Source organism: Durotheca rogersii (assembly GCF_024521655.1).
Source record: "Durotheca rogersii strain YMJ 92031201 chromosome Unknown GGS23scaffold_19, whole genome shotgun sequence".
Taxonomy (NCBI): Eukaryota; Fungi; Ascomycota; class Sordariomycetes; order Xylariales; family Xylariaceae; genus Durotheca; species Durotheca rogersii.
Window position 1 is genome coordinate 528254 of NW_026251250.1, and position 23070 is coordinate 551323.

Here is a 23070-nt window from a genome sequence, read left to right on the forward strand (position 1 = left end):
ATAGAGGACCGTGAGGGAAATAAATCAGAGCGGCGTCTAATAGTTCGGTCGTTCAGTAGTCACAGTAACTCAGGGCACCCCGCAGATCTCTCCCCCGCAAATAAGGAACTCGGCGGTAGTGACCCTTTTCGGAGTGGACATACCGTGACCTTTCGCGACTGACGGGCCTGGTTCCTGATTGCAACATCATACGCGCCGCGGGGATACGCATGCAGGTTGCTAGGGCCTAGCCTAGCTCCTTCTTCTGAGAGTAGCAGTATAAGAAGCCCGAGACGGCCGTTTCGAGGGTTGTCTTAGCCCGTCTTCCTACCGCACTCGCTCATCGCTTTCTCAAGGCTGTACCCGAGCGGAATCTAGCCATGAAGGTCACCTACGCCGGTGTGGCGGCCCTTGCCGCTGGTGCCGTTGCCGCACCTTCGAATACCGTACCCCGGAAGGCAGCTGCCGCCTGCTCTTCTCCCGTTACGCTCGACGCCAACACCAACGTGTTCAAGACCCGCAAGCTGCATGCCAACACGTTCTACCGCAGCGAGGTCGAGGCGGCTGTGCAGCAGATCTCGGATTCATCCCTGAAGACGCAAGCTTCTAAGGTTGCCGACGTCGGTAGCTTCTTGTGGCTGTAAGTTCGATAGAGAACCGACTCGGGAAAGGCGGAAGACAACTGACTGGAGGCGTAGCGACAATATCGCCAACATCGCCAAGTTCGACCCCGCAGTTGCTGACCTCCCCTGCGATGAGATTCTCGGTCTCGTCATCTACGACTTGCCCGGTCGCGACTGCGCCGCCAAGGCTTCCAACGGCGAACTCAAGTACAATGAGCTCAGCCGATACAAGACCGAGTACATTGACCGTGCGTTGTGGCCCACGTCTAGTTGGAGGCGAGAGTGAAGGAAGCTGACTTCGCCGTAGCCATCGTTGCCAAGCTCAAGGCCAACCCCAACTCGGCTTTCGCCCTCTTGATCGAGCCCGACTCGCTCCCTAACCTGGTCACCAACGCCGACCTCCAGACCTGCAAGGACAGCAAGAACGCGTACGAGGAGGGTGTGGCGTACGCCCTCAAGAGCCTCAACCTCCCCAACGTCGTCATGTACATCGATGCCGGCCACGGCGGCTGGCTCGGTTGGGATGCCAACCTCAAGCCCGGCGCCGAGGGGATCGCCAAGGTTTACAAGAACGCCGGCAGCCCCAAGCAGGTTCGTGGTTACGCGACCAACATCGCCGGCTGGAACTCCTGGTACGTATCCGTAGCGCGACCCCCCTTCCACCCATGGCGGCGAAGGAACGGATAGAGCGGTAGACTGACGGGCAAACAGGGATCAGTCGCCCGGCGAGTTCGCGGGCGCCTCGGACGCCAAGTACAACTCGTGCCAGAACGAGAAGACGTACGTAACCAAGTTCTCGGAGGCGCTCAGGACCGCGGGCTTCCCGAACCACGCCATCGTCGACACCGGCCGAAACGCCGTCACCGGCCTCCGCAGCGAGTGGGGTAACTGGTGCAACGTCAACGGCGCCGGCTTCGGTGTGCGCCCGACGGCCGACACGGGCCTGGAGCTCGCCGACGCGTTCGTCTGGGGCAAGCCCGGCGGCGAGTCGGACGGCACCAGCGACTCGAGCGCGGTCCGGTACGACTCGTTCTGCGGCAAGGCCGACGCCTACAAGCCCTCACCCGAGGCCGGCGAGTGGAACCAGCCCTACTTCGAGATGCTCCTCAAGAACGCCAACCCCAAGTTCTAGACGGCTGGCGGCGGCGGCGGGGAACCGCAGCGCCCGCATCCGGACTGGCGACCACACGACTGGGCGACGGCGCAGACCGAAGCCCGTCTCGCGCAGTCTCGCGCTCGCCTTCTCCAAACACACCAGTTCCGGCGATTCGGGTGGCAGGGAGATTGTGCCGAAAACTCGATTGTATATAAGGGACTACGTGCAGTACATAAATGACATTGCTTGCGAGTAGTCGGGTCGTATTCTATTGTGGTGGTGCGTCTGGTGGTGTCCTCGATTATTCCTGTGCTTGACGATCTGTGTGTTGTAGAGGGATGATGGCTTGTGCCAAGCGGGATTCGTCAAGTGGGTTGCAAGAGCTACTCAGACGAGGACATAGAGACGCTTAGATAAGCACCGTCATAGCGCCACACAATTCAGACTGTTACTATATATAGCGAGTTGGGCCCGTGAAGTGCCGGCCATCTACGGAAGGTCAGCCACAGTGGGACTACCTGCCTACTTACCTACTAGGTACGTAATATAGTAGCATTTTTTTTTCTGGTTCTTTCCTGTTTTTTTCCCGCCTCTCCTGGGCGAGAAGGTGCGAGCGGGTTGTTATACGATGGTTGGTTCCGCCGGCCCGCATTAAAGGAGATGGAAGTTGCGAGACGACCCGGCTAGTCGGGTCCTTCCTCGATAACTAGGAGACAAACGGAAACGGCCACGCAGAGGCCAAGGCCTGGACCAAGGCAGGTACGAGGTGCGTAGCAGCCGGCGTACCTGCTTCCACCCACTTTCTCCTCCGTAGCGGAGATACCTAGTATAGATACTTCGTAGTGGTCTTGCAGGCAGTATACCGGGCGCCGTACCTGGGAGTGCGGATATGTATCTAGTACCCCGTATGCCTCCTATAGTAATATCCGGCGCCTCTAACAAGTGGCCGCCGGATCGCACGGTGGGTACGCGAACTAACCCGGTTTGCGTGGCGCCAGCGAGACGGCGCAACTACGGCAGGACATACCACATATCGCATACCACATCGCATATCGCGTCCCACGCAAAACACACCACCCATCTTAGGTAACGCACCACCTCCCTCCCTCATCGGCGGCATCCCGGGCCTCAGCGCCTTAAACCCTCTGCTACGCCTCGCCAACATTTAAATCCTCTCACGAGTCCCCCAACCTCTCCTGGAAAAATAGAATAGAAATATTACAAAAACGAGAAAGAACTCTCATCGTAGCCACAACCGGCCATTTCTCTCTCCTATTCCTCACGACAACCCGGCATTCTGCAGCAAATGCGATGCGCGAGTAACACCTCTAGACCAGCCAGCATGGGTCAACCACCAGAACCCTCGGCGTCGTCCAGCTCGTCGTCGTCGTCGTCGTCGTCGTCCAGTTCGTCGAGTAGCTTCGTTGAGCCGCCGGACGACAGCGGCGACGAGACCAGGGAGGGCCGGTGCGGCTTCGTGCCCAAGTTCCTCGACCGCCTCGAGCACTTCACCTGGGCCAACTACACCTTCCCCATGGCCACGGGCGGCATCGCCCTCTTGTTGGCGGAGAAGAACCAGGGCTTCGCGTTCCCGGGCCTGCAGACGATCGGCAAGGTCTTCTACCTCCTCGCCCTCGTCGTCTTCGTCCTCGTCACCGCCGCCATCACTTACCGCTTCGTGCGTTTCCCCGGCACCTTGCGCGCCTCCGTCACCCACCCGACCGAGGCTCTCTTCCTCGGCACCTCCACCCTCAGCGCCGCCTCCCTCATCTCCGGCATCGCCCACTACGGCATCCCCGCCTGCGGGCCCTGGCTCGCCGTCGCCTACCGCGTCGTATTCTGGATCTACTTCGCCGTCACCTTCGTCATCGCCGTCGGCCAGTATTCCCTCCTCTTCACCTCCCCGCTCCTGCGCATCCAGGACATGACGCCCGCCTGGGATCTGCCCATGTTCCCCTTCATGCTGTCCGGCACCGTCGCCGCCACCGGGGCCGCCTTCCAGCCCCCCGAAGGAGCAATCTCCATGATCGTCGGCGGCCTAACTGCTCAGGGCCTCGGAATGTGCGTCTCGATCATGATGTATGGTATGTAGGAGTGCTTTGCCAACACGCCGCCGGGTGGAGAACTAATAGTAGCCTCGTAGTACGTATTAACATCTCATTTGCATATCCTGCACCCTTGAGCAAAAATATATCTCGAAGGTTTTTTTTTTGACGTTCCGGACTCGATGGCTAACGTCTAAAAGGCGAGCTACGTGCGTCGTATGATTCAATGGTAAGTTGAGGTATTATCTACCTCCTCTGTTTATCCCTGTAAAAAAGACCATGGCCCCACCCATGTCCATCCAGCGCCGTAATGATGGGATCGGACGAACTAACCATGGCAGGGGACTTCCGTCGCCAAACTCACGGCCGGGCATGTTCATCGCAGTCGGCCCACCGGCTTTCACGAGCCTCGCCATCATCGGGCTCGCGAACGACTTCCCGGAGCACTACGACTACTTCGGGCCGGACGCGACGACGGTGCAGGTGCTGCGGGTGCTGGCGACGACGGCGAGCATCTTTGTCTGGTCGCTGAGCCTGTGGTTCTTCTGCATCTCGGTAGTGGCGAACCTGGCCGTGCGGCAGCACCTCACCTTCCACCTCAACTGGTACGCGTACGTGTTCCCCAACGTCGGCTTCGCCATCTCCACCACCGCCCTCGGCCACAACCTCCACAGCCCCGCCGTCCGCGCTGTCGGCAGCGCCATGACCGTCCTGCTTGTCGCCATGTGGTTGTTCGTTCTCGCCCACCACATCCGTGCCATCGCCCGGTGCGACATCCTCGCCGACGGCAAGGACGAGGACGTCTACGTCAACGAGAAGCGCCACGAGCACGTCAAGCCGCCTAAGAGCGGCTCCGACATCGAGAAGGAGGCTTGAGCGAGCCGGGCAGCGCAGCCCTCTCACTCCACTCTACTCTCCTTCCTCCCTCCCTCCTTCCTCTCCTATTATTATCTGTGCTACCTCGCCATCTCTACTCCTTATCACGGCCACCGCCAGATAATAATAATAATAATAACAATAATACTACCGCTACTACCACTGCCGCCAAAAGCTACCGCTCGGCGACGAAACGCCGCCGCCCGCCACAAAAAAGAAGGGCGGAATAAAAAGGAGATTGGATTTTAGCGAACAGTTACGAAATGTCACGAGATCACGACCGGACATGGATACGATACCAACTAGACGGACTGGCACCCTGATCATATCATGTCTTAGACGGTGGGACTGGAAACGGAAAATCGAAAATGGGGGCTCTGGTTCTTTTTCTTCTTCAGGCCTTCCGCGACGGCTCTATATAGGTAGGTAATTTGAAACGAGCCCTGGCCTGAGATATGTATGTATATATATATATATATATATATGTAATGCCTAATTCTTGAATAAAAAGCGCAATTGACATACCCGCTATGACTTGCCGTGCCGGGTAACGACTCCAGGAGGACTGGTTCGCACATGCGCGTAGGACTGCCACGTATCCCGTCTGCCGGTTCGAAACGCAGGCGAAGACGGCGCCGGCGGTCGTCGTTGCGAGAGACCATCTTACTTTCGTCTTACAACAACCAGACACGGGGACAGGGGGGGCCGGACACGCGCGCGCGAATGAGCTCTCTCGTCTTCGAGGAAGGAATCCAACTCTCCTCCTGCTCTTCGCATTATACCGCCGCCGGCGTCGAAGCCGCCCGGCCTATCTACCTGGCCGACTGGCTGGGCCTAGCTGCGGCCGGCCCCGAACCGAGCCCCGATCACGCACGAGCTCGATCCGGCCTATGTACATGTAACTACTATCACCATGGTATCAATACTTCTGCACTCTCCCCCCCTCCCCTCCGCCCCCTCTGCTCTATTACGGGAGGTTCAGAAGCAGAAACGAGACCGTCTAGACGAGTTAAGGGAAGAAGAAAGGGAAGAGAGAGAGAGAGAGAAAAAAAGGGTCAAGTTCCCGTTCTGTTGTTCCCCTTCTTCCCCCTCCCGCCCGCGCCCTGCTCCTTTTTCCGTCTTCAGCTTCCCCCCCAGACAGGCCCCCTTCGCGAACACGTGTATCTCCGTATTTGTCTCCTAGAAAAGAGCGAAGGAAGGGAAGAGCCCCCCCCGTTCTGCGACGTGCGGAGAGCTTCGGTTCGGGGGTATAATATCTAGATTTTACATACAGAGAAAGAGAGAGGGAGAGAGAGGGAGAGAGAGGGAGAGGCGGGAAGGGAAGGGAAAATTCTGGCGAGGTAAGTGATAGTGCGATTGGGGGGTATTCTTGTAAGCATTCGAGAAAGAGAAAAAAAAAGAGCGACGACAAAAGGGGGGAGAAGAAAAAAAAAGCAACGCCATCTTGTCTTGTCTTTGTGTGGACTATCCCAACCCCTGCATGCTTCCATGATTATGATGATAAAAACGAAGACTATCGTGATCTCGTAGCGCCCAAGGAAAAGCCGGCCGGAGTAGGGCGGCCGGCGGTCGGTTGCTTTTGAATTTGTGGTAATAAGGTAGGTTAGGTTAGGTAGTGGTCCCCTCAGTCGGCATCCAGCAAGTAATGCCTGGGCAGCGGGCTCGCGGCGCCGCTGCCGGTCGCGCTCCCGTTGCCGGAGAAGTAGCTCTGGTCGATGCGGAAGATCCAGTCGCGCTTCTCGCGCTCGTTACGCGCGGCAAACAGCCACGTATTGTCTGTCCCATAAACAGCAAATACGCCCGCCTGGAGGCGCTCGCTCAGACCACCGAGGCTAGGGCCCGAGGGCCGCGGAGATCCGGACCAGATGGACGAGATGGTCCGACCCGACGTCGTTCGGCGATGACTTGGCCGGAAGTCTCCGGCACCGTCTCCGGTGCCGTCACCGATCGCCAGCGGCGGCGATGATATATTCTGTTCGTCTTCGTGGCCATTTAATAGCGCCAGGATCTCCGGCTGACTGTCTACTCGGGAGTTGCGAAGGCTGACAATGGCCACCTCGTCTCCATCGTTGACGTTGTGGATATGCAGATACGGTCGTCGGAGTTCTACAAACCTCTTCACCCATTTGCTGGAATCGTTGCTGGGCACCAACAGATAACCCCCTTTGAGCACATTCGGATTCTTTGGCACTCTGATGACAGTAGAGAGTAATCTAGGCGGCGTGGTTGATTCGGGTGCGATGCCATTCTCGGGAGGCGCGGTGTTTGCTGGGCCGAGGATCCGGGTAAGAGGGTCCGGATATCGCAACCAAAGCTTTAGAGACTTCTTCAGCACGAGGGTTTCATGTTCGCTATACTCTGGCCCTCGAGGTTGCTCGGTAGGTTGTTCGGGCTGTTCGAGCAGCTGTTCAGCCTCGCCGTCTTCGTCAGGCTCTAGCAGCTTAGGGGTCGATGGTCGCGATGTCTCGGGCGTGTCAATGAGAAGCGCGTTGATCGAATCTTGATCGTCATCGTGAGCTTTGGGACTAGCGAAGACGTCGTCGTCGGAAGGATCCTCATCATCGGTGGGTTTGCTCTTAGGCTCAGGCAAGCCGATTTTCTTAAGAAATAGCTGAGCGGCTGCGATCTCGGCGGTGCGTCTCTTCTTCTTCCGCGCCACGATGTAGTCGCCGACCAGCGACACTCCCCTCGGGGCCCAGTTTCTCAAGTTCTCTTCGCCCTTGACGTAGTCGTGTTGGCTGTTCATTCTCCACAGGTCGCCGACTCGTTTGATCGGTGCGGGCCGCATTTTGAGAGTGAAAATGGCGGTCGAGGAATGGACGATCCTGACGTGCTGGAATAAAGACGACAGCATCGATGTCTGGCGAACGAACGACCTCCCTAGGATCTGACAGTAGATATTGGTCGAGAACTTCATCGGTTCGGCGAGGTTATCGGCGGTGATATCCCAGGACAGCGTCATTTGGACTTTGTACTTGTCTGCCGTCGTCCGGTCCAGCAGGAGCGAGTCGTGTAAGCTGGAATCCCACTGCCCAGTGATCTTCATGCTTCGCGTGCCGTTGGCATTTCGACGAAGAGAAGGCTTTGCACTCAACCTCAAGGAGATATCGGGGGCCGGAGACCCCATATCAGGATTCTTACCGGCGTGGTCGACTAGCTCGATCCTGCCGATCCGGATGGAGCTTATATCTTCCCAAGGCAGCATGTCCCCCGAGCTGTGTGTGAGGTTGATCTCCACGCGCCTCTGTAGGCCCTGGTGCAGTTGAAAGGTGCCGGTATCGAGCTCGCTTGTCTGTGTCACTTCGACAGGGACATACTTTCCGCTCTCATTAAGCTCGAGTATCTGTAGGCGGGCTAGCAAGTCGTGCTTCTCCTCGGTATAGAATTGAGCCTCGTTGATTCGAGCACCCCTAGCCTTGTTCTCGTCGCCCGGGGTCGAATCGCGCATCTCATCCCAGCTTAGCAGCTTGTCTAGATGCATCGTGGAAACCTTGGCGAATATTGCAATCCTCAGGTTAACGCCTCGGGGTCCGAACAACGGAACACTCATACTATGCACGCTATCGAATCGTATCGGCCCTTCGTCGAAATCTTTGATCATCTGGGTCGTCGTGACGCTCTCTGATACACCCGGGATGAAAAGTTGGGCGTGGACATCGGTGCCCTCTCGCTCGGCAAACCCGACCATATCATGCATAACAACGTTGTACTTGAGAGTGCTGGATGGAGCCCGAGCGCTGGAAGGCTCCAGGGAAAGCTTGATGATCCCTATAGCATGGTAGGTATGGGGCGATAGGACATCCAAGGCAAAGTCTTGAACCCGGCTTTCAAAGACAGCTTGGAGGGGGACGTCGGCCTCGCCAACGAGAGAGTACTCGGGCATGCAGTTCTCAACGAAAGGGTTGTCTAGTTTGAAATGCTGCGAGTACTGCGGCTGGTCAAGGTATTGGTGCATCTGGCGCATTTGCCGCACGCGATCATGAAGCTTGTCTAAACTCCAGAGATGGACGACCGAGTTCTTGTAGTCGATGACACGAACACCCACACACGGTTTTGGTGCTTCCTCAAGCGGTAGATCCTCCCCTTCGCCGGGCACGTCGTTGAGTACCATGTCGTAAGAAGAGCAGCGCGCGTGCCCGATGTCCACGACGGTGTATTGGAAAACCACGTTTTCCCCGAGCTCCTCGCTCATGATCTGTGCCTCTTTGAGGGTAGCCGTGTGCTGTAAGACGGCTTCGGCCATCTGGACGTAGTGTCGGCCTTTCCAATGTTCAACGATCTCTTTAGCGGTCTTGATCTCCTCTTCCGATAGCTTCGGCTTTGCCTTGGGTCTCTTAAGCGGATCCATCTTTTCTATCTTGGCTTCGAACTCTTGTTTTTGGACTTCCAACCGCTTCTGCATGTCAGCCTTGAGCTTCGCCAGCGTTTCCTCCATCCTCGCCTTTTCCCTCTTAATCTCCTCGACTTCGACGTTAGCCGCTTCCGCACTCTTGAGCTGGCCTTGGTATTCCTCCTTCTGCCTCTCGAATTCGGACTGCATATTTTCTCGTATCTCCTTCAGCCGGTCGTCGACGTCCCCAGCTTTCGGAGTAGACGGCATCGTAAGCGCCGTATCGAGCGAGAGGTTGTCAATCGTGCCGGTCGACATGTACTTCTCCCTGATCGGATAGGACGTGTTGGACTCCAAATCCTCGTCGCCTTCGCGATCGTTAACGCGCTCGGCTCTCGCACGTTGGACATCCTCGAACAAGGCGTTGAGCTCCTCGTCAGTCAGACTCTGAAGGTTCTTGTCCGTTCCGAGTATAGCGCCTGCGGCTTCCCGTCGCGCAAACGACCAGTCCGTGTCTCGCTCGTTCCGATACGGTACCGGAGACTCCGGTCGGCTCTCACCAAACTCGGAACCGGCTTTGCTTATAGATCGCTCATGGTTCAGTCGCGGCGAAGGCGACATACGGTCCAGCGTCTGCAGCTGGCTCGCCGTCACAGATTGACGAAGCAGACTTTGCCTAGTCTCGTCTCTCTCCGCACGAGCCTCCATGGGGTGGTTGAATCGGAATATATGGAAGTCGCCCAAGATGACCCGATAGCCGGAGTGTAATCTCGTCGTTCCCGTGACGCGCTTCCCGTTGACCATAATAGACGCGCCTTCGTTAGGAGTAATGGTAACCGTACCATCCGGCGCGTTGTCGAACGAGCAGTGATCATGGAGAATCCGGGTACCATTAAGGCGGATATTCGCTTGATGTTCCGAGTTCGAGTCCACATTTCCTACCGTCGTCTTGCCAGGTTTGAGATTATAGACCAAACATTCCGCAAGAAGGGGGTCGTCAGACAAGTTGACGAGATGGGGCATCTTCTTCGGGGTGTGCAGCCCCACGAACCCCTTCTCGATGCTAATACCAAGCTCTTCGAGCGCGGCCTCACGTTCCTTGTGGATCTCCTCCGTCTTCTGGAGCTTCTCTTCCCACGTCTGGTTGAGATCGGTCAGAAGCTTCTCGCTTTGGCTCAGTTGCTCGGCGATTTCGGCCTTCGAAACCTTCTTCACGGTGCCGTCGGCCTGTGTGATGCTAACGATCTGTTTCTCCAGGGGGGTCCCTTCAGCGTATATCTCCTCCGGCGGCACAGCGGGACCCCCCGAGCCGGCAGGAGCACCACCGCCTAGCTTGCTCCGGAGTAGCGCCAGCTCCTCTTTCAACTCTCTAATCATGCGAGCATTTGCATCTTCATTGACCACGGCGTGGTTCTTGATTCGCTTGGCCGAGTCGGCGTATCGCAGCGTACTCAGCGTCTCGTCGTAGTTGATATCGGCCGGACTAATCGCTGCAATCATGGCAGTCATACTGTTCCCGCCCAGCGAGTCCTTCAGCAGCCACGTGAGAACGCTGTCTCGGTACGGAACCGTGCCGCCGGGGCCCTTCTTCTTCTTCCCCGTGGAGAGATCGGCCAGAGCTGCTATGACGCGGCCGAGAGTCGAGAGCGATCTGTTGATCTCGGCACCTTCCTTCAGGCGGGCGCCCGTGGCACCGGTGGATGTTGCTCTCTCCGAACCAGCCAGATCGACCAGGCTGATCTTGGCCTGCTTCTCCATCTCCATCTTCGTCTCGGCGTCGTACTTCTTCTGCGTAAGCATGAGCGTAAATACGGCGTGACTCCTACTGGACGTCTCGTTCATGTTTGTCGCGGCGACCGTTCTCGCCTTGTTGCCTTCGTCCATGAGGTGCTCGATCTCCTGGAAGCTGCTGACCACCAACTTGGCCAAGTCTTCCACGTACGGGCCGGTCGAGGGATGCTCTCTGACTTTGAGGTTCCCCTTTGTCGACGGGTTCAACAAGTCGCGCACCCTTTCGTTGTAAATTTCGAGATAGGATACCTCGACAGTACATCGGCTCGTCTTGTCCTTCTGTAGGTGCTCGATCCGCCTGAACATGTCTTGGCAGATGTTGGGAATGATACCAGCATCCTTCCCGTAACCCATCATGGAATAGGACTTCCCGGACCCGGTCTGCCCGTAGGCAAAAATACAGTTGTTGTAGCCTTGGAACGCATTGTCCAAGAGGGGTTTTCCGAGGTCATCATTGAGGTTGTCCTGTCCCGCGTAGTTGGGGTCATTCTTGTCGAAGGACCAGTAGGACTTGTCAAAGGCGAACGTCTTCACGGAGAGGTCCTTGGAACCCTTAGCATTGTGAGCGCTGTCGGTAGGTGGGGTTAGGATCGTCTGGTTGCCCTTCATCTCTACGATACATTTTGACCCACGGTCGATTTCTAATCCAAGTCAGCATCGATCTCAACCGGAGCGACCTGCCGGGGCCATCTCCAGCATCGGCGCTTCGCCGGTCGCAGAGGGAAGTTGTCGACCGTACCTCTCCCGTTGAAGGGCCGAACCCTCACCACCACCTTGATGTTTCCTCCCGCCATGGTCGATAGATGAGGGCCGTACCTCCCTATCCACTACAGCTATTGACCGAGTCTAGGGGGGAGTCGATGCATTCGACAGGCGAGACACGCAGCAGAGGCGTATGCGGATGTGCGACGACGGCTATGTTTATGGAAGGTCTGAGGCCTCGGCAGGCTTTCGGTGCCTTTTTCGAAGAGTACAGTCCGAAGCGGTCGCAGTCGGGTAGCTCATGCAAGGCTAGCTAGAAATTCCAATAGATGCCGGCTCGACAGCTCTCTTGAATGCTCATCTCCTCCCCTTTTTTCGCGTGGGGACGGGGCGCGCAGCTACCTATGCTCGGGGTCCGTGGAGAAATGTATGGTACCGAGTGGAGGGGAGGCCGTGGATTCGAGAGACTGAGCGCTGACAAAAGGCAGCCAACCGGCGGCGCGTCGCCGTAAGGTGGCTGTCCTGGAGCAGCCAAGGTCGATCGCAGTCGAGATTAAATGATGCGCACTCGGCCTGTAGGCGAAGCGGGTGTTGCGGGCGTTCCGGTGTGGAATGTCGCTCGATGGCTGTCTTTTTGGGGGGGGGTTCGAGCACTACAGGTTGTGGTTGGTGGGATTCGTCAACAGTATTATCGTCGGGTGAAAAGCAGTTAGATGGAGGAGTGGGACGCGATCGCGACCAGCCAGTCGACCTGCCATTCGTGGCAGAGGCAGAGACGGTTGATTGGGCCCGCCGCCGAGACATTCACGTGTCAGTTGATTACCTAACCCCATTTTACTTTAGTCACGGGTCCCGAGTGTATCGTGCCGAGTCCGTTACAGGTTACGAGTTGCGAGTTACAAGGGTCGCCTACCTGTTACCTGAGTTGCTTAGCGTAGGTAACGGCCTCCTGTCGTTTGGTTGACCCAGGCAACCACCCAGCATCAGGTATCTTCCTCTCTATTTTCTACTTCTCTATCTTCGTCCCCAACAGCACCCATCGGGCGAGTCATACCCTCCACAGGAAAGGAACTTCTCCCCTCCCCTCCTCCCCCCCAATCTCCCACAACATCATACTCTACCTATACCCTTACCCGCTGCATCCGACTGACCACGCCCGCGCGCTGCCAAAAACGAAACCTACGCCTCCATACCCTAGGATGGAAGCTGCCTCAGCCCCCGAAAGGAAAGCTGCCACGTCGGGCAGGTAGACGATAAGCAAATACATACGTACCTAACTAACCTATCTACCCCCATCCCAACACCTGCCCATGTTCACGCCATACCTACGTCGGGTAGAAATTGGGTTGCCACAGGAAGACCGGCCATGCAGACTTGTCCGCCGGTTACTGGACCAAACAGAATAGACAGCCTTCTCCTATTCTTATCCTCTACCCAGAATGCGCAGCGGCGGCCCTAGGTAGCCCATCTCCCGGCAGAGTGTACAGTCCTCCGAGATCTGTCAGCATATGACAGGCCCGCTAGGCAATCCGCGCCTATGTTTACTTCAAGCCCAGATCCTTCTCTAGCTGTCCTTTCGTCGTAGAGGGGTAAAAGTCCTTGTTTTTCTGGAATGTCTCGAGCGCCAAGTTCCTATCCGCCTTGTATAACCCCCTATACAGTGGTCTCACAAACTTCATCCGACCGATAGAACTCAGGAGTTCAACTATGCCAGGAAATTCCTGTCTATCCCCAGACCTCAGAGAGATGACGTAGTATGCCGTCTTCAGGTCTACGTTCTTCGAGGCGCTGATGCTGTAGGTAGTGCCGAGGAGGTGTGCCCGCTCGACGCTTAAGGGCGACGAGAAGTCCTGCACGGCTTGCAGAAAGACGATCGTCTGATTGGCCGAGAATGACTCAACGTCGCTGGGGTTGGGTTGGTAGTCCTATCAGAGAGTAAACAAAACAGCCCCGAAACCACTTAGCTAAAGGGTCGAATTTAAATCGAATTGCGTACCTCATTCTTCCATTTCTCAGCTAGTTCCAGGCAACTGTCGACATAAGCCGTGTTGAAGTTAGGCTTAGGCGGCAGGCCCGGCTTATAGAATTTCTCGTCCCAAGGGATCTGGGCTATCTTCTCGTTGACCTCCGCGTTTCCGTACTTCTCGAAGAAGTCTAGGAAAGTCTGCTTGAATTCGAAGGAATCGAGTGATTTGCGTGCCCACGTTCGGAAGTAATGAGGGATGAATTTGTCAAAGTGTTCTCGCCCAACAAGTCGGTCGAGATAGTAGAGGAAATGGAAACCCTTCTCGTAAGGGACGGAGCTGAAGGCGTCCTCCGGGTCCACCCCCTTGTGGCTGATGATAAGCTTGGTAAACTCATGGTCGGCCCCAAAGAGCGAAACCGAGTCCTCTATAACGCTATTAGCTCCAGGCGATGCGTGCAGTCGCTCGTCTACGTACCGAGGCTCTTCCAGCCAATAATGGCGGAAAAGTCAAACTGAGGCTCGCCGTGGATGACGGCGTTGATGCGGCGCTCGAGATACGTGGTCCATCCTTCGTTGAGCCAACTACGAGAGTGTAAGCTTATCCCGGACAAGAAGGAGAAGAGAGCATAGAACTAGAAAGGAAGAACGGAAAGAAAGAACACGCGCGATTGCACCTACAAGTGTTCCCAAGAAGCGCAACCCACGAGGTTACCGCTCCAACTATGGCTCAACTCATGTGCGATCACGTCGACGTTCTGACGGTCGCCGCTGAGAATAGTAGGCGTAGCAAACGTGTAGATCGGGTTTTCCATGCCTAGGGTAGCGGGTTTAACGGGGGCCCCTAGTCGCAGCAAGGCGAGAATGCCCGGCTCGGGCCTCACTTACCTCCGTACGCAAAGCTGGGGGGCAACACGAGCACGTTGTACTGGCCCCATTGGTAGTCGAAGACCAGCTTCTCGGCCACCTCGAGGAACTTGTCCATGTCCTCTTCGAGCTCCCACTTGGCTTCCTCGAGGGCCTCTGGGCCAGTCACGACCACAGACCGCCTCCCGATGGGCGCGGTAGCAAGGTCCCCAGACGCCAGGGCAAACAGATAGGACGGGATGGGGACCTTCTGCTCGAAGCGGAAGAGCTTGTCGCCGGCGTCGCTCCCCCCCTTAATATCAGTGTGCACGGGCACCCCGCTAGCGACTACCGGAAGCGGCGAGGCGATGTTGAAGGTGAATGTCGACTTGACGTCCGGGGTGTCCTGACACGGGAAGATGGATCGAGCCAAGATGGCTTGGCATTGCGAGTAGACGTACGGGTGCTTCTTGTTGCCCGTCTGAGCCGGGGTCATCCATTGCAGGCCGACGCAGTGCTCGGTGGTCTCCAAGGTGATATTCAGCTTGACAATGTCACCACGGGATGCGCCGTCTGGCACAGAGACGTGGAGGGGGGCACCAAACGGCTCGACGCGGTCCCTGACCGCCCACTCCGAGTCGGACGAGTCGAGCCGGACCGAGGAGATGGCGAGGCGGTTGGTGTCGAGGACGATCTCGCGGCTGCCTCTATCAGTGAGGGACTCGAGCTCGAGGAGGACGGAGCCCTCGAGACGGCGCTTCTCGAAGTTAACCTTGAAGTCGACAGTAGTATGGCGCACCGCCCAATCGCCGTAATTGGCCAGGGTATTAGGGTCGCGAGGTGTCATGGCGCTGCTTGGGGTAAGACTGAGATGTCGCAGAAGGACGTGCGCCGGCGAGGACGTTGGGCCGGGCGTGCGGATGGTGATCTGGACGGCCCTGAGCAGAAGGCTACCCCTCACGAAGCCATTCACCTTCCGCATTAAACCGGACGAGTGAGGTTCCCTCTCGAGTCTCCTTCTGCCGAATCCAGCCTAGGCAGACGGAGCTGTGCAGAATGCGGCCGGGTATGTAGGTTGGATGAAGCTAGCAGCCTGTCCATTTGCGTGTTGTGCGTGGTATTTTCTCCGAGTCGAAGCCAATCATGACTCGACGGGCACGTTCGTGGTAGCCGGCCTAGCGGTGCCCGCCCTCTCCCTCTGATAACAAGAGGGGCGGAGGGGCGGGGTTCGACGCGGGCGCCTACGCCCTGCTAGCTGTATATCTCTCACCCGATTGCATCTGGCCGACGCCAACCTGGGTTAAGCGCATAGCTAACGCACGTCCTTTGCCTAGTATTCTCGTCCTGCGCCGCGCGATGGAGACGGATATCTCGAAGTCTCCCTGCCATGCCAGGATGGGGTTGAAAGGATCCTTAATGGCCTTCTTCCACCTGAGATATACCTACGCGTACGGCATGGCCTCCCTCGAGCCTCTTAGTTACCCGCCGTATTGCGTCCTAGGCACCTCTGCGCACGCTTATGCACCCTGTCTGCCTTAGGTACATATCATAACCTACATGCATACCTACCTATCGACAGGCCTACATCAACGTGTGTGCACGTATTGCATACACGCCTAGGTGGTAGGAAGAAGCAGGACCCCAACCCACGGACGGCCGAGAGACATCGGAACCAGGCACGCTGCAGCGCCCGCGTGCCAACTTTCCAACCCAGCGAGCAGGCTGAAACGATGCCTCTTCAGGACCTGGGCTGTGTGGCTAGTTGATTTAGCACCTGCATCGGATCCATGCGAAAGCCAGCTTCGACGCTGAAACAACCCGCTGGAGAAGAACTTTTCCCTCTTCGCCCAGGTCCGGAAGTTAGGTCGAGGATACCCGTCCCTTAGGAGAGAGGGAGGGGGTTCCTTGGCGCGAAGATGGGATGAAAATGCTCCTCGAAGGTCTAGAGCACCACGGATGCGTGCGCCCCCGTCAGGTATCGTCACCGACTTTGTCATCTCGACGATGTGGTTCGTCCCCTCTGCCGCCGCGTTGTGTTTGCACGTACTCATATGGAGGTAGCAATATTACTCCAACCTAGGCTCATAACGATACCCAACATGTACGTGTGTGGGCGCACAACAGACACATCCGACACGCTCCAGCTCTCCCTTCCAGAAAGAACGGCATCTCTCGAGGGGACTCGACGCCCAACTCTGTCCATGGGGATTTAAAATACCGGCAGTGGCGGAACCGTTGGCGCGACGAGATCTGAGGGCAAGGCAGGAATAGCGCAGGATCGCAGCCATGTTCCCCAGACTGCGACATAGCGAGGGCAAGCTGTCCGAGCGGCAAACCTGCCCAAGAGCTCTCACCACGTGCGGAAACCCCTCTTCCTATCTCTCCTCGACGCTCTAATATCGTGGATTCTACGATTACGTCGATGTCAGCAAAGCCGGCGGCGCTGTCTCGGCGATTGTGCTGGTTGGCTAGCACTGTGACAGGGCGCTGGTGCCGCGTTGGGTAAGGATACGTTCTTTTAAAACTCAGGAGAGCCCCCCGTATTACTCTGAATTGGCATGGGCCATAGCACACATACAATGCGTGTAGTAATAGCATGCAAGCTTGAGCACAGTCTCTTTCGAAATGGTCGTCTTGGCACACGGCGCGGCTGGTGATGCCGCCCAAGGAGGAAAAGAGCCATGTACCCTCGGACCCCATCGTGGCAATCGTGATATCGCCTCCATAAAGCACGCATACGTACAATGCTTTGCGATATCTTTAGAAAGATATAGGTACTATACCTAGTACGTAGATATATTGCTTCCCCCCATGCTCTTCTCCGTGGTTTGTATTTGTTCACATAGCTGATATGTGCGGATTCGTGTATGGGCATCCGTGATCTAACATGATCTATGATCTATTAGCACGCCTACCTATGTAAGTCCTGTGCTCAGTAGGAAATTGCCATCATCAGCATCACGATTCCATTCCGAGATGATCAAATTTGGCCGGTGGGGCTCATGCTTAATAGCATGTACGCATTAAGTTTCTTGTCGATCACCTGGCCGGCCCCCTTTGCGCCGATTGGGCGTCAGTTTGGTTCGCGACGGCGTGTTTACGGTTCTCCCTCGAACTTGGATAGGGATGTTTCCACGCCTTGCTCCCTTCATGCGAATAACCACATACTTGCGAGACAGGTCTCTTCACGTATTACTATGTATTCGCGCCGATGCATACACAAGTTATCATGTATTATGCGTGCCATCCATCTCACACTCCTTCTCCTCATCGCCCGACTCGGCATTGGGGTAGTGCCGTTCTCTATCTGGCCGTCCGATGGGGTTGGCTAGCATCGAGTTCACCTACCGAACTAGAAGGCCGTTTCTGGTAGCAATTCGTCTGAAAGACGCTGGCTTGGTTGCCCCAGGGGAACGGCTAGGGATCTACCTGGCATAGGCATCGTCGATATATGTATGTACATCTGTGCGTACGTGTAGGTATCCATTGTATGTGTTGTTGATAACTGGGCTCAAGTGTCAAGGTAACCACGGATAGCATACCTACACACTCCTGCATCCACGCATACACACATCCGCCTGCAGAACACATCTCAGACATATACGTTCAGCACAGAACCATCCCTACACCTATGCACTTCCTAACGTAGCAGCATCAACGTAAAAGTATGTAATGCCGTTTGTTCCCCGCAGTCATGCCCATACACATCTGCTATTAACCGGCAGATGGATGGGTGGTGGGCTTTTGAGATTTCGGGGGCGGACTAGTGGAGAGCCTTAAAACAAGACCGACGCCACCTAGGCGGAATCTCGCGTTTGAGCTTCCTAACACAAATCGTTGATAAGAAGCCCGCGTTGCTATATACATACAGGGCGAATCTGGTGAGTTTCTAGCGTGACGCTGGTTCTAGCTCGATTCTTAATCGTGCGCGCAGAGTCTTGAGGGACTGGAAAGCAGACGGCGGCAGCACAGTTGGTCCTTAGACCGGAAATGAGGTCTGACTAACAGCCCTGCCAGGTTGCCATGTGCTGGATGGCACGTATTGGTGGGACTCTAGGCCGTGAGCATGGGGAATAAAGCCACCCTCCCTCCTCTGCCTGGCCGGGCTCACGAGGGTCCGTTGTTCAGAGCAACGGACTTGGTCCCCTGATGCAGTTAGCCGTCTCCCCTTGCGGCCTAGTAATTTAGGAGCGTCTGACCGCAAGCGAGTGTACGCGTACACCCACGATATACCTACACGTACATACCAGTGACGGCAACACCGTGGTTCACTCACAAGCATATGCGCTTTTAAGGTAAACTAGGCCTCTGATATGCACAGATTGGAAGTAAGCTTAAAGCTTTAATTCTTATGCCAAAGTCCATCGTATGACAATTGGACTGCACATTTTGAAAAGCCCATCCTCAAAAGACCATTTCGGGCAACATACCGTGGCTAGGCTTTCCAGATAGCTGGGAATGTCAACTACCCAACCTACCAACTACCCAGGCACATATTACCTACTTAGGTACGTAATACCTGGAGGTGGTAGCGGTGGTAGCGGTACTTGTAGCTGGGTCGGACGAGCATAGCCTTGCCTTTCGACAGAGGGGAAGGGGAAGGGGGAAACTAACATGAAATCCCCGTTCATGTCAAATGACGGCTGGCTGAGATTATGTTTCTAGTCCGGGTTGTCATTGTGTGGCCGCAAGGCTAGTAGGTATACGTACACGCGATTACGTGAAACTTATAGTTTATAAACCCTTTACATCTGCCGGGAATGTCTTACCTTGTTATGTAATTGATATTGAGGGCCGTGTCTGAGATATGTCTGAGTTCTTTTCAGCCGGTGGTCACTATAGTACAATGTAGGCATACCCTAGGCCTAGAGCATGATTTGCGTGGAGTGGAGCGGAAAGACAATTGCCGCCGTTACCCGTTGATGCTATCGAGAAATCGACGCGCTTATGAGCAGCTCAACCCCCATAGGAGGGAGTAGGAGCAGATTCACACCGCCAGGGCAAAAAAAAAAAAAAAATCTCATCTGCTTCCTTCAACGTCGTCGGTTCCACAAGTGATCGTGTACATGTGTACATACATACCCGGTCGGGGTTATGTAGGTTGGCACTGTGTGTACTGAGTGTTACGGTAGCGGAGATTTCGAAGACCCTCATTGGATTCCTTCGTATTCCATGGTAGAGGACGGTTTTACGCCGATAGGTTACGCACCTCGAGTCCCTGTAGGACCCTGAGCCGGCCGCCAGGAGGGGAAGCGTACCGGCTAGGGACTCCCTGTCGATATCGTAGAATTTTATCGGCTAGATCCCTCGAGGATGGTCCGTGAGATCGCGGCTTCGCCCCAGTTCCACGGCGAGCGGGAACGGTGATCATAAACTTCGGCCTTTGAATTCTGTGAATCGGCTTCGTGACCCAAGCGAATGGTTATGCCCCCCGACTAAGGGCACCAGCCGCCCGCGCTTGAAGTTAACCTCACACTGCGCTGGAAGGTGATAGACAATGTATCTCGGTTAATCCGTCGCTAAGAGTCAAGCAAAGCAAATTGATTAACTCACCATGTCTGTACTATTGTCCGGTATTTCCTGTGTGCGTGTGCAGTCTTGCCGTCGCACCCTCGTGGCCGGATGGTTTCCGCCGCTTGCCACGTTTTTCCCCTCCCCCCCTTTCTCTGTACTGTAGTTATGTGTTTGGACCGGGACCCGATTGTTTCGGGTTGGTCTACGACATGGGATTTGTAGCTTGAAACGTCAGCGATATTTGCTCCCGGATCTTGGGGGGAAGCAAGTTCGGACGAGGTCGTGAGCTGTTTGAGCCGGAGCACAAGACGTCTCAACCCTTTCTGGACTCCTGCGGGCTGACACTTCCTACTGTCCAACGCCCACCCAATGCAGTGCACCTATCGTAGGAGCTAGGACGACAAATAGCTCTATAATACGAAAACCTGGCTGTATTGGATAAAAAAGGCGCCGGGGAAGAACGTGATGACCAGTCACTTGCCGGGAAAGATACACTGCCTATGTATGTGTGCGCATGTACGCACACTTTGTTGTTTATCAATTATTACTGGGTATGAAGTGCGTTTGTATATAATGACGAACCAATAATGGTGTTGAAGTGATGGCCAAGAACAGCATGCCTGGTGACGACCCACGATGTCTGCGGCATGCGGTAAGCTCGCGGCACAACATGTACGCCCATACAGTACGCTCAAGTCTGTCCTGGGAGGCACACCGGCCGGCCCTTACCGAGGAGAGATCGATCCCTGTCTGATTGGCTACGATGCACTACGTAGGTAAGAGGTAGCATGAGTGTGTTGGTATGTAGGAGGTAGAGGTATGTATAACACCAATTAAGAGGAATCCAGGAGAGGACCAGCTATAGGCATACATTCCTTAAGGGTAAGCCTCTCCATATTACCTCAGTCTCAACCACGGCAACTCAAGCTTTGAAGTGACGAAGGGCTTCCATCGCATTGCCGGATCCTAACCTGTATTGAGGCCTTACGTAGTAGAGGCGGAAGAGAAGCCGTTGTGGTAAGGCGGATACATTAGGTACCATAAGAATATGTACCCAAGGTATGCCACACTTAAGATGACAATTCACACATATATAGGTAAGTAAACGCATACACATATATACATGCAGTAAGTGCTATTGACAAGGTCAGGGGTGGGAATCACCGCGCGCCGTCACAGAAACCTATTCCCTTTCGAGTGTTGGTTACGACGACGAGCGAGTCACAGCGAGGCACAGTTCACAAATCTCACCAGTCACTCCGTAACGCACTGACTCTCAGTGCATTAGATACCACGCAACGCAGTGCCTATGTGAGGTCCGTACTCAAACATGTCGTAGACGACCATCAATTGCATAGGAGAAACTGGCCGGTTTCCGTCGACCAGTCGCAACACCCGAATCCTACGCACTACCTACGTAGTAGATTCCTCCTCACTTTGTGTAGGATGCCATTCACTAACCAAACTAAACTATCACTCATGAGTATACTACGTGTAGCCCGTCCGTCCTGTTTCGTGCTGTGTTAGGTAGCTCCCTATCCCTGCGTATATTATGGGGTAGATCGGTATACACTGCGGGTGGACCCCGCAGTGTATAAGTACGGAATTCCCGTCTTGCTATAGTATACTCCATACCCGCGACTCGCTCCGTGCTACGTAAACATGTGCGTAGTAGAGGTGTGCATGTGTGGTAAGAGTGCTGCGTAAAGCTTCATACCTATACATATCAGATCAGATACGCATATGCCCGTACTCAATATGTGGCTAGGGTCTCTCTCTTCTCGAATCGCAGCCAAGAGGGCGTACGCAGCCTTTCTGCCTTCCTATCAACTGCAAGTATTCCCCAGTGATAACTCGTGCGGTAAGAGTATCCGCTTCTGACAGACATCTTTCTGCAAGTAAACTGCCCCTGCCCCCCTCCCCCCCCTAAGTCAAGTGATAAGAAAAATCTCCGTGTTGGTGTGCTGAACTAGAGCCCCAATGCCTGGTACCCTCCAACACGATATGTACCTGTATATGGATGCAACCCTATAGCCAACGGCTAGCGGAGGTCACAAGTAAAACATTGCGAGCTCCTCTACACCCGTTAGCCTCTATGAGTATAGTAGGTGGCAACGACCGCTCAACCCTCATGCCCCTCCCCGTCATAGTAAGCAGGCAGAAGACTAGGAGGACGAGGGGATTGCGTACTTGGAGAGAGCGCTTCGGAAGAGGCCAAAAGGCGTCGTCTCACCGCAGCCTCGGAGGACCCGCGCCTTCGGAGGCTGACTGCCCCGATGTCGGTATCGACATCCACGGACGTTTCATCGTCCAGACATACGACGATCTTCACCTTCGCCATACCCTCCCCACACATCTACTGAGTACATGTCGCCGGCAGCCATGGCATGAGGCGAGCTACATACCTACATTACGCACTCGAGGGCGGCGGGGGGGGTACGCTGCACGTAGGCACACGGGTATAACCCCATGACGCCGCACACCTCAAAACCCGTAACAGAGTTGGGAAGATGGCTATCAAGACAAGATTAGAACGTATGTATGTCGCATACCTGCATTCCATGCTTGCCTACATACCTAGCTCTCCATCTCTCCGCTATTTGCATCGCGTAGGTGTGGTTCGTCGGGTAGGCAACCTACCTACCTACCTACCTATGCATGTGCATACACCCACGCACTATTAGCCCTTACACCCTTACGAGCGTAAATACGCATGTAGGTGAGATATCTCCACAGCAACTACCTACTTACAGGTCCGAGGCCTTTTCTCGACCGGAAAAAGACTAGGTCGCGAGAGGGGCGCATGTTGTACGACTACGATCCGTCTCTCGTGGTTATCGATCTTTCTTAGTGCTTGAATCCCCAGCGTTGACGTTGGTCTTGGCTCGCATTCGACCTACGAGAGGAGGTCCGCTCACGAAAGATCGTCATAGCGACAAGAATAGTTGCACATGTGCCCAACACGGCCGACGTGCGGTGACTGTGCGGTGACTGTGCGGTGATGTGACCCGTCGAGCTCATCCTAAGACTCGAGAATATCCCCCCCAAACTTCTGCATCTCGATGTCACCACCTCCGCAGATCCATAACTAGGCATAGCCATGGCGTCGCCTCCCACCGGTCCGCCGCCGGTATTGCGATATTCGTAGCGAGTGTTACGGATGTGTACTCCAAGGCGGTGAGATGCAGCACACACGGAATTCCTCCGCATGTATACATGTATTTGCTACACAGCATATCCGGAAGTCTGTAGGCAGGTCTTCCCCCCTGGCACGGCCTCATACCGAACCTCCGTCCTTCGCTTCC

The 23070-nt window shown here is 55.4% G+C and overlaps 5 protein-coding genes across 5 annotated transcripts; 3 read left to right on the forward strand and 2 right to left on the reverse strand.

The window, feature by feature from the left end:
* Positions 1-116: 116 nt before the first annotated feature.
* Positions 117-2158, forward strand: GGS23DRAFT_159651 (1, 4-beta cellobiohydrolase). Its single transcript, XM_051511428.1, has 4 exons — positions 117-619; positions 678-850; positions 910-1234; positions 1314-2158. Exons 1-4 carry the CDS (start codon positions 360-362, stop codon positions 1732-1734), a joined length of 1179 nt encoding a protein of 392 aa, XP_051369954.1. The 5' UTR covers positions 117-359; the 3' UTR covers positions 1735-2158.
* A 555-nt stretch (positions 2159-2713) lies between these two features.
* Positions 2714-5133, forward strand: GGS23DRAFT_577743 (voltage-dependent anion channel-domain-containing protein). Its single transcript, XM_051516943.1, has 3 exons — positions 2714-3786; positions 3949-3972; positions 4085-5133. Exons 1-3 carry the CDS (start codon positions 3005-3007, stop codon positions 4617-4619), a joined length of 1341 nt encoding a protein of 446 aa, XP_051369955.1. The 5' UTR covers positions 2714-3004; the 3' UTR covers positions 4620-5133.
* On the forward strand, positions 5071-6061 carry GGS23DRAFT_159709 (uncharacterized protein). Its single transcript, XM_051511429.1, has one exon. It carries the CDS (start codon positions 5196-5198, stop codon positions 5877-5879), a length of 684 nt encoding a protein of 227 aa, XP_051369956.1. The 5' UTR covers positions 5071-5195; the 3' UTR covers positions 5880-6061.
* Positions 5620-12255, reverse strand: GGS23DRAFT_577746 (kinesin heavy chain). The gene is given in 3 exon segments (XM_051516944.1): positions 5620-5902; positions 5913-11381; positions 11480-12255. 2 exon segments carry the CDS (start codon positions 11532-11534, stop codon positions 6244-6246), a joined length of 5193 nt encoding a protein of 1730 aa, XP_051369957.1. The 5' UTR covers positions 11535-12255; the 3' UTR covers positions 5620-5902; positions 5913-6243.
* Positions 12256-12983: 728 nt separating this feature from the next.
* GGS23DRAFT_606431 (peptidase family M1-domain-containing protein) lies at positions 12984-15098 on the reverse strand (the record flags this gene model as incomplete). Its single annotated transcript, XM_051519904.1, has 5 exons — positions 12984-13367; positions 13439-13833; positions 13884-13990; positions 14087-14222; positions 14294-15098. 5 exons carry the CDS (start codon positions 15096-15098, stop codon positions 12984-12986), a joined length of 1827 nt encoding a protein of 608 aa, XP_051369958.1.
* Between the last annotated feature and the right edge of the window lie 7972 nt (positions 15099-23070).

Bases quoted from the DNA above. Each gene is read 5' to 3' on its own strand.
- GGS23DRAFT_159651 (XM_051511428.1), top strand. From the start codon at position 360: ATGAAGGTCACCTACGCCGGTGTGGCGGCCCTTGCCGCTGGTGCCGTT. The intron at 620-677 runs GTAAGTTCGATA...CTGGAGGCGTAG, and splicing joins GTCGGTAGCTTCTTGTGGCT to CGACAATATCGCCAACATCG. The intron at 851-909 runs GTGCGTTGTGGC...ACTTCGCCGTAG, and splicing joins CAAGACCGAGTACATTGACC to CCATCGTTGCCAAGCTCAAG.
- GGS23DRAFT_577743 (XM_051516943.1), top strand. From the start codon at position 3,005: ATGCGATGCGCGAGTAACACCTCTAGACCAGCCAGCATGGGTCAACCA. The intron at 3,787-3,948 runs GTAGGAGTGCTT...CTAAAAGGCGAG, and splicing joins TCGATCATGATGTATGGTAT to CTACGTGCGTCGTATGATTC. The intron at 3,973-4,084 runs GTAAGTTGAGGT...TAACCATGGCAG, and splicing joins GTGCGTCGTATGATTCAATG to GGGACTTCCGTCGCCAAACT.
- GGS23DRAFT_159709 (XM_051511429.1), top strand. From the start codon at position 5,196: ATGCGCGTAGGACTGCCACGTATCCCGTCTGCCGGTTCGAAACGCAGG.
- GGS23DRAFT_577746 (XM_051516944.1), bottom strand. From the start codon at position 11,534: ATGGCGGGAGGAAACATCAAGGTGGTGGTGAGGGTTCGGCCCTTCAAC. The intron at 11,382-11,479 runs GTACGGTCGACA...GACTTGGATTAG, and splicing joins TCGGCCCTTCAACGGGAGAG to AAATCGACCGTGGGTCAAAA.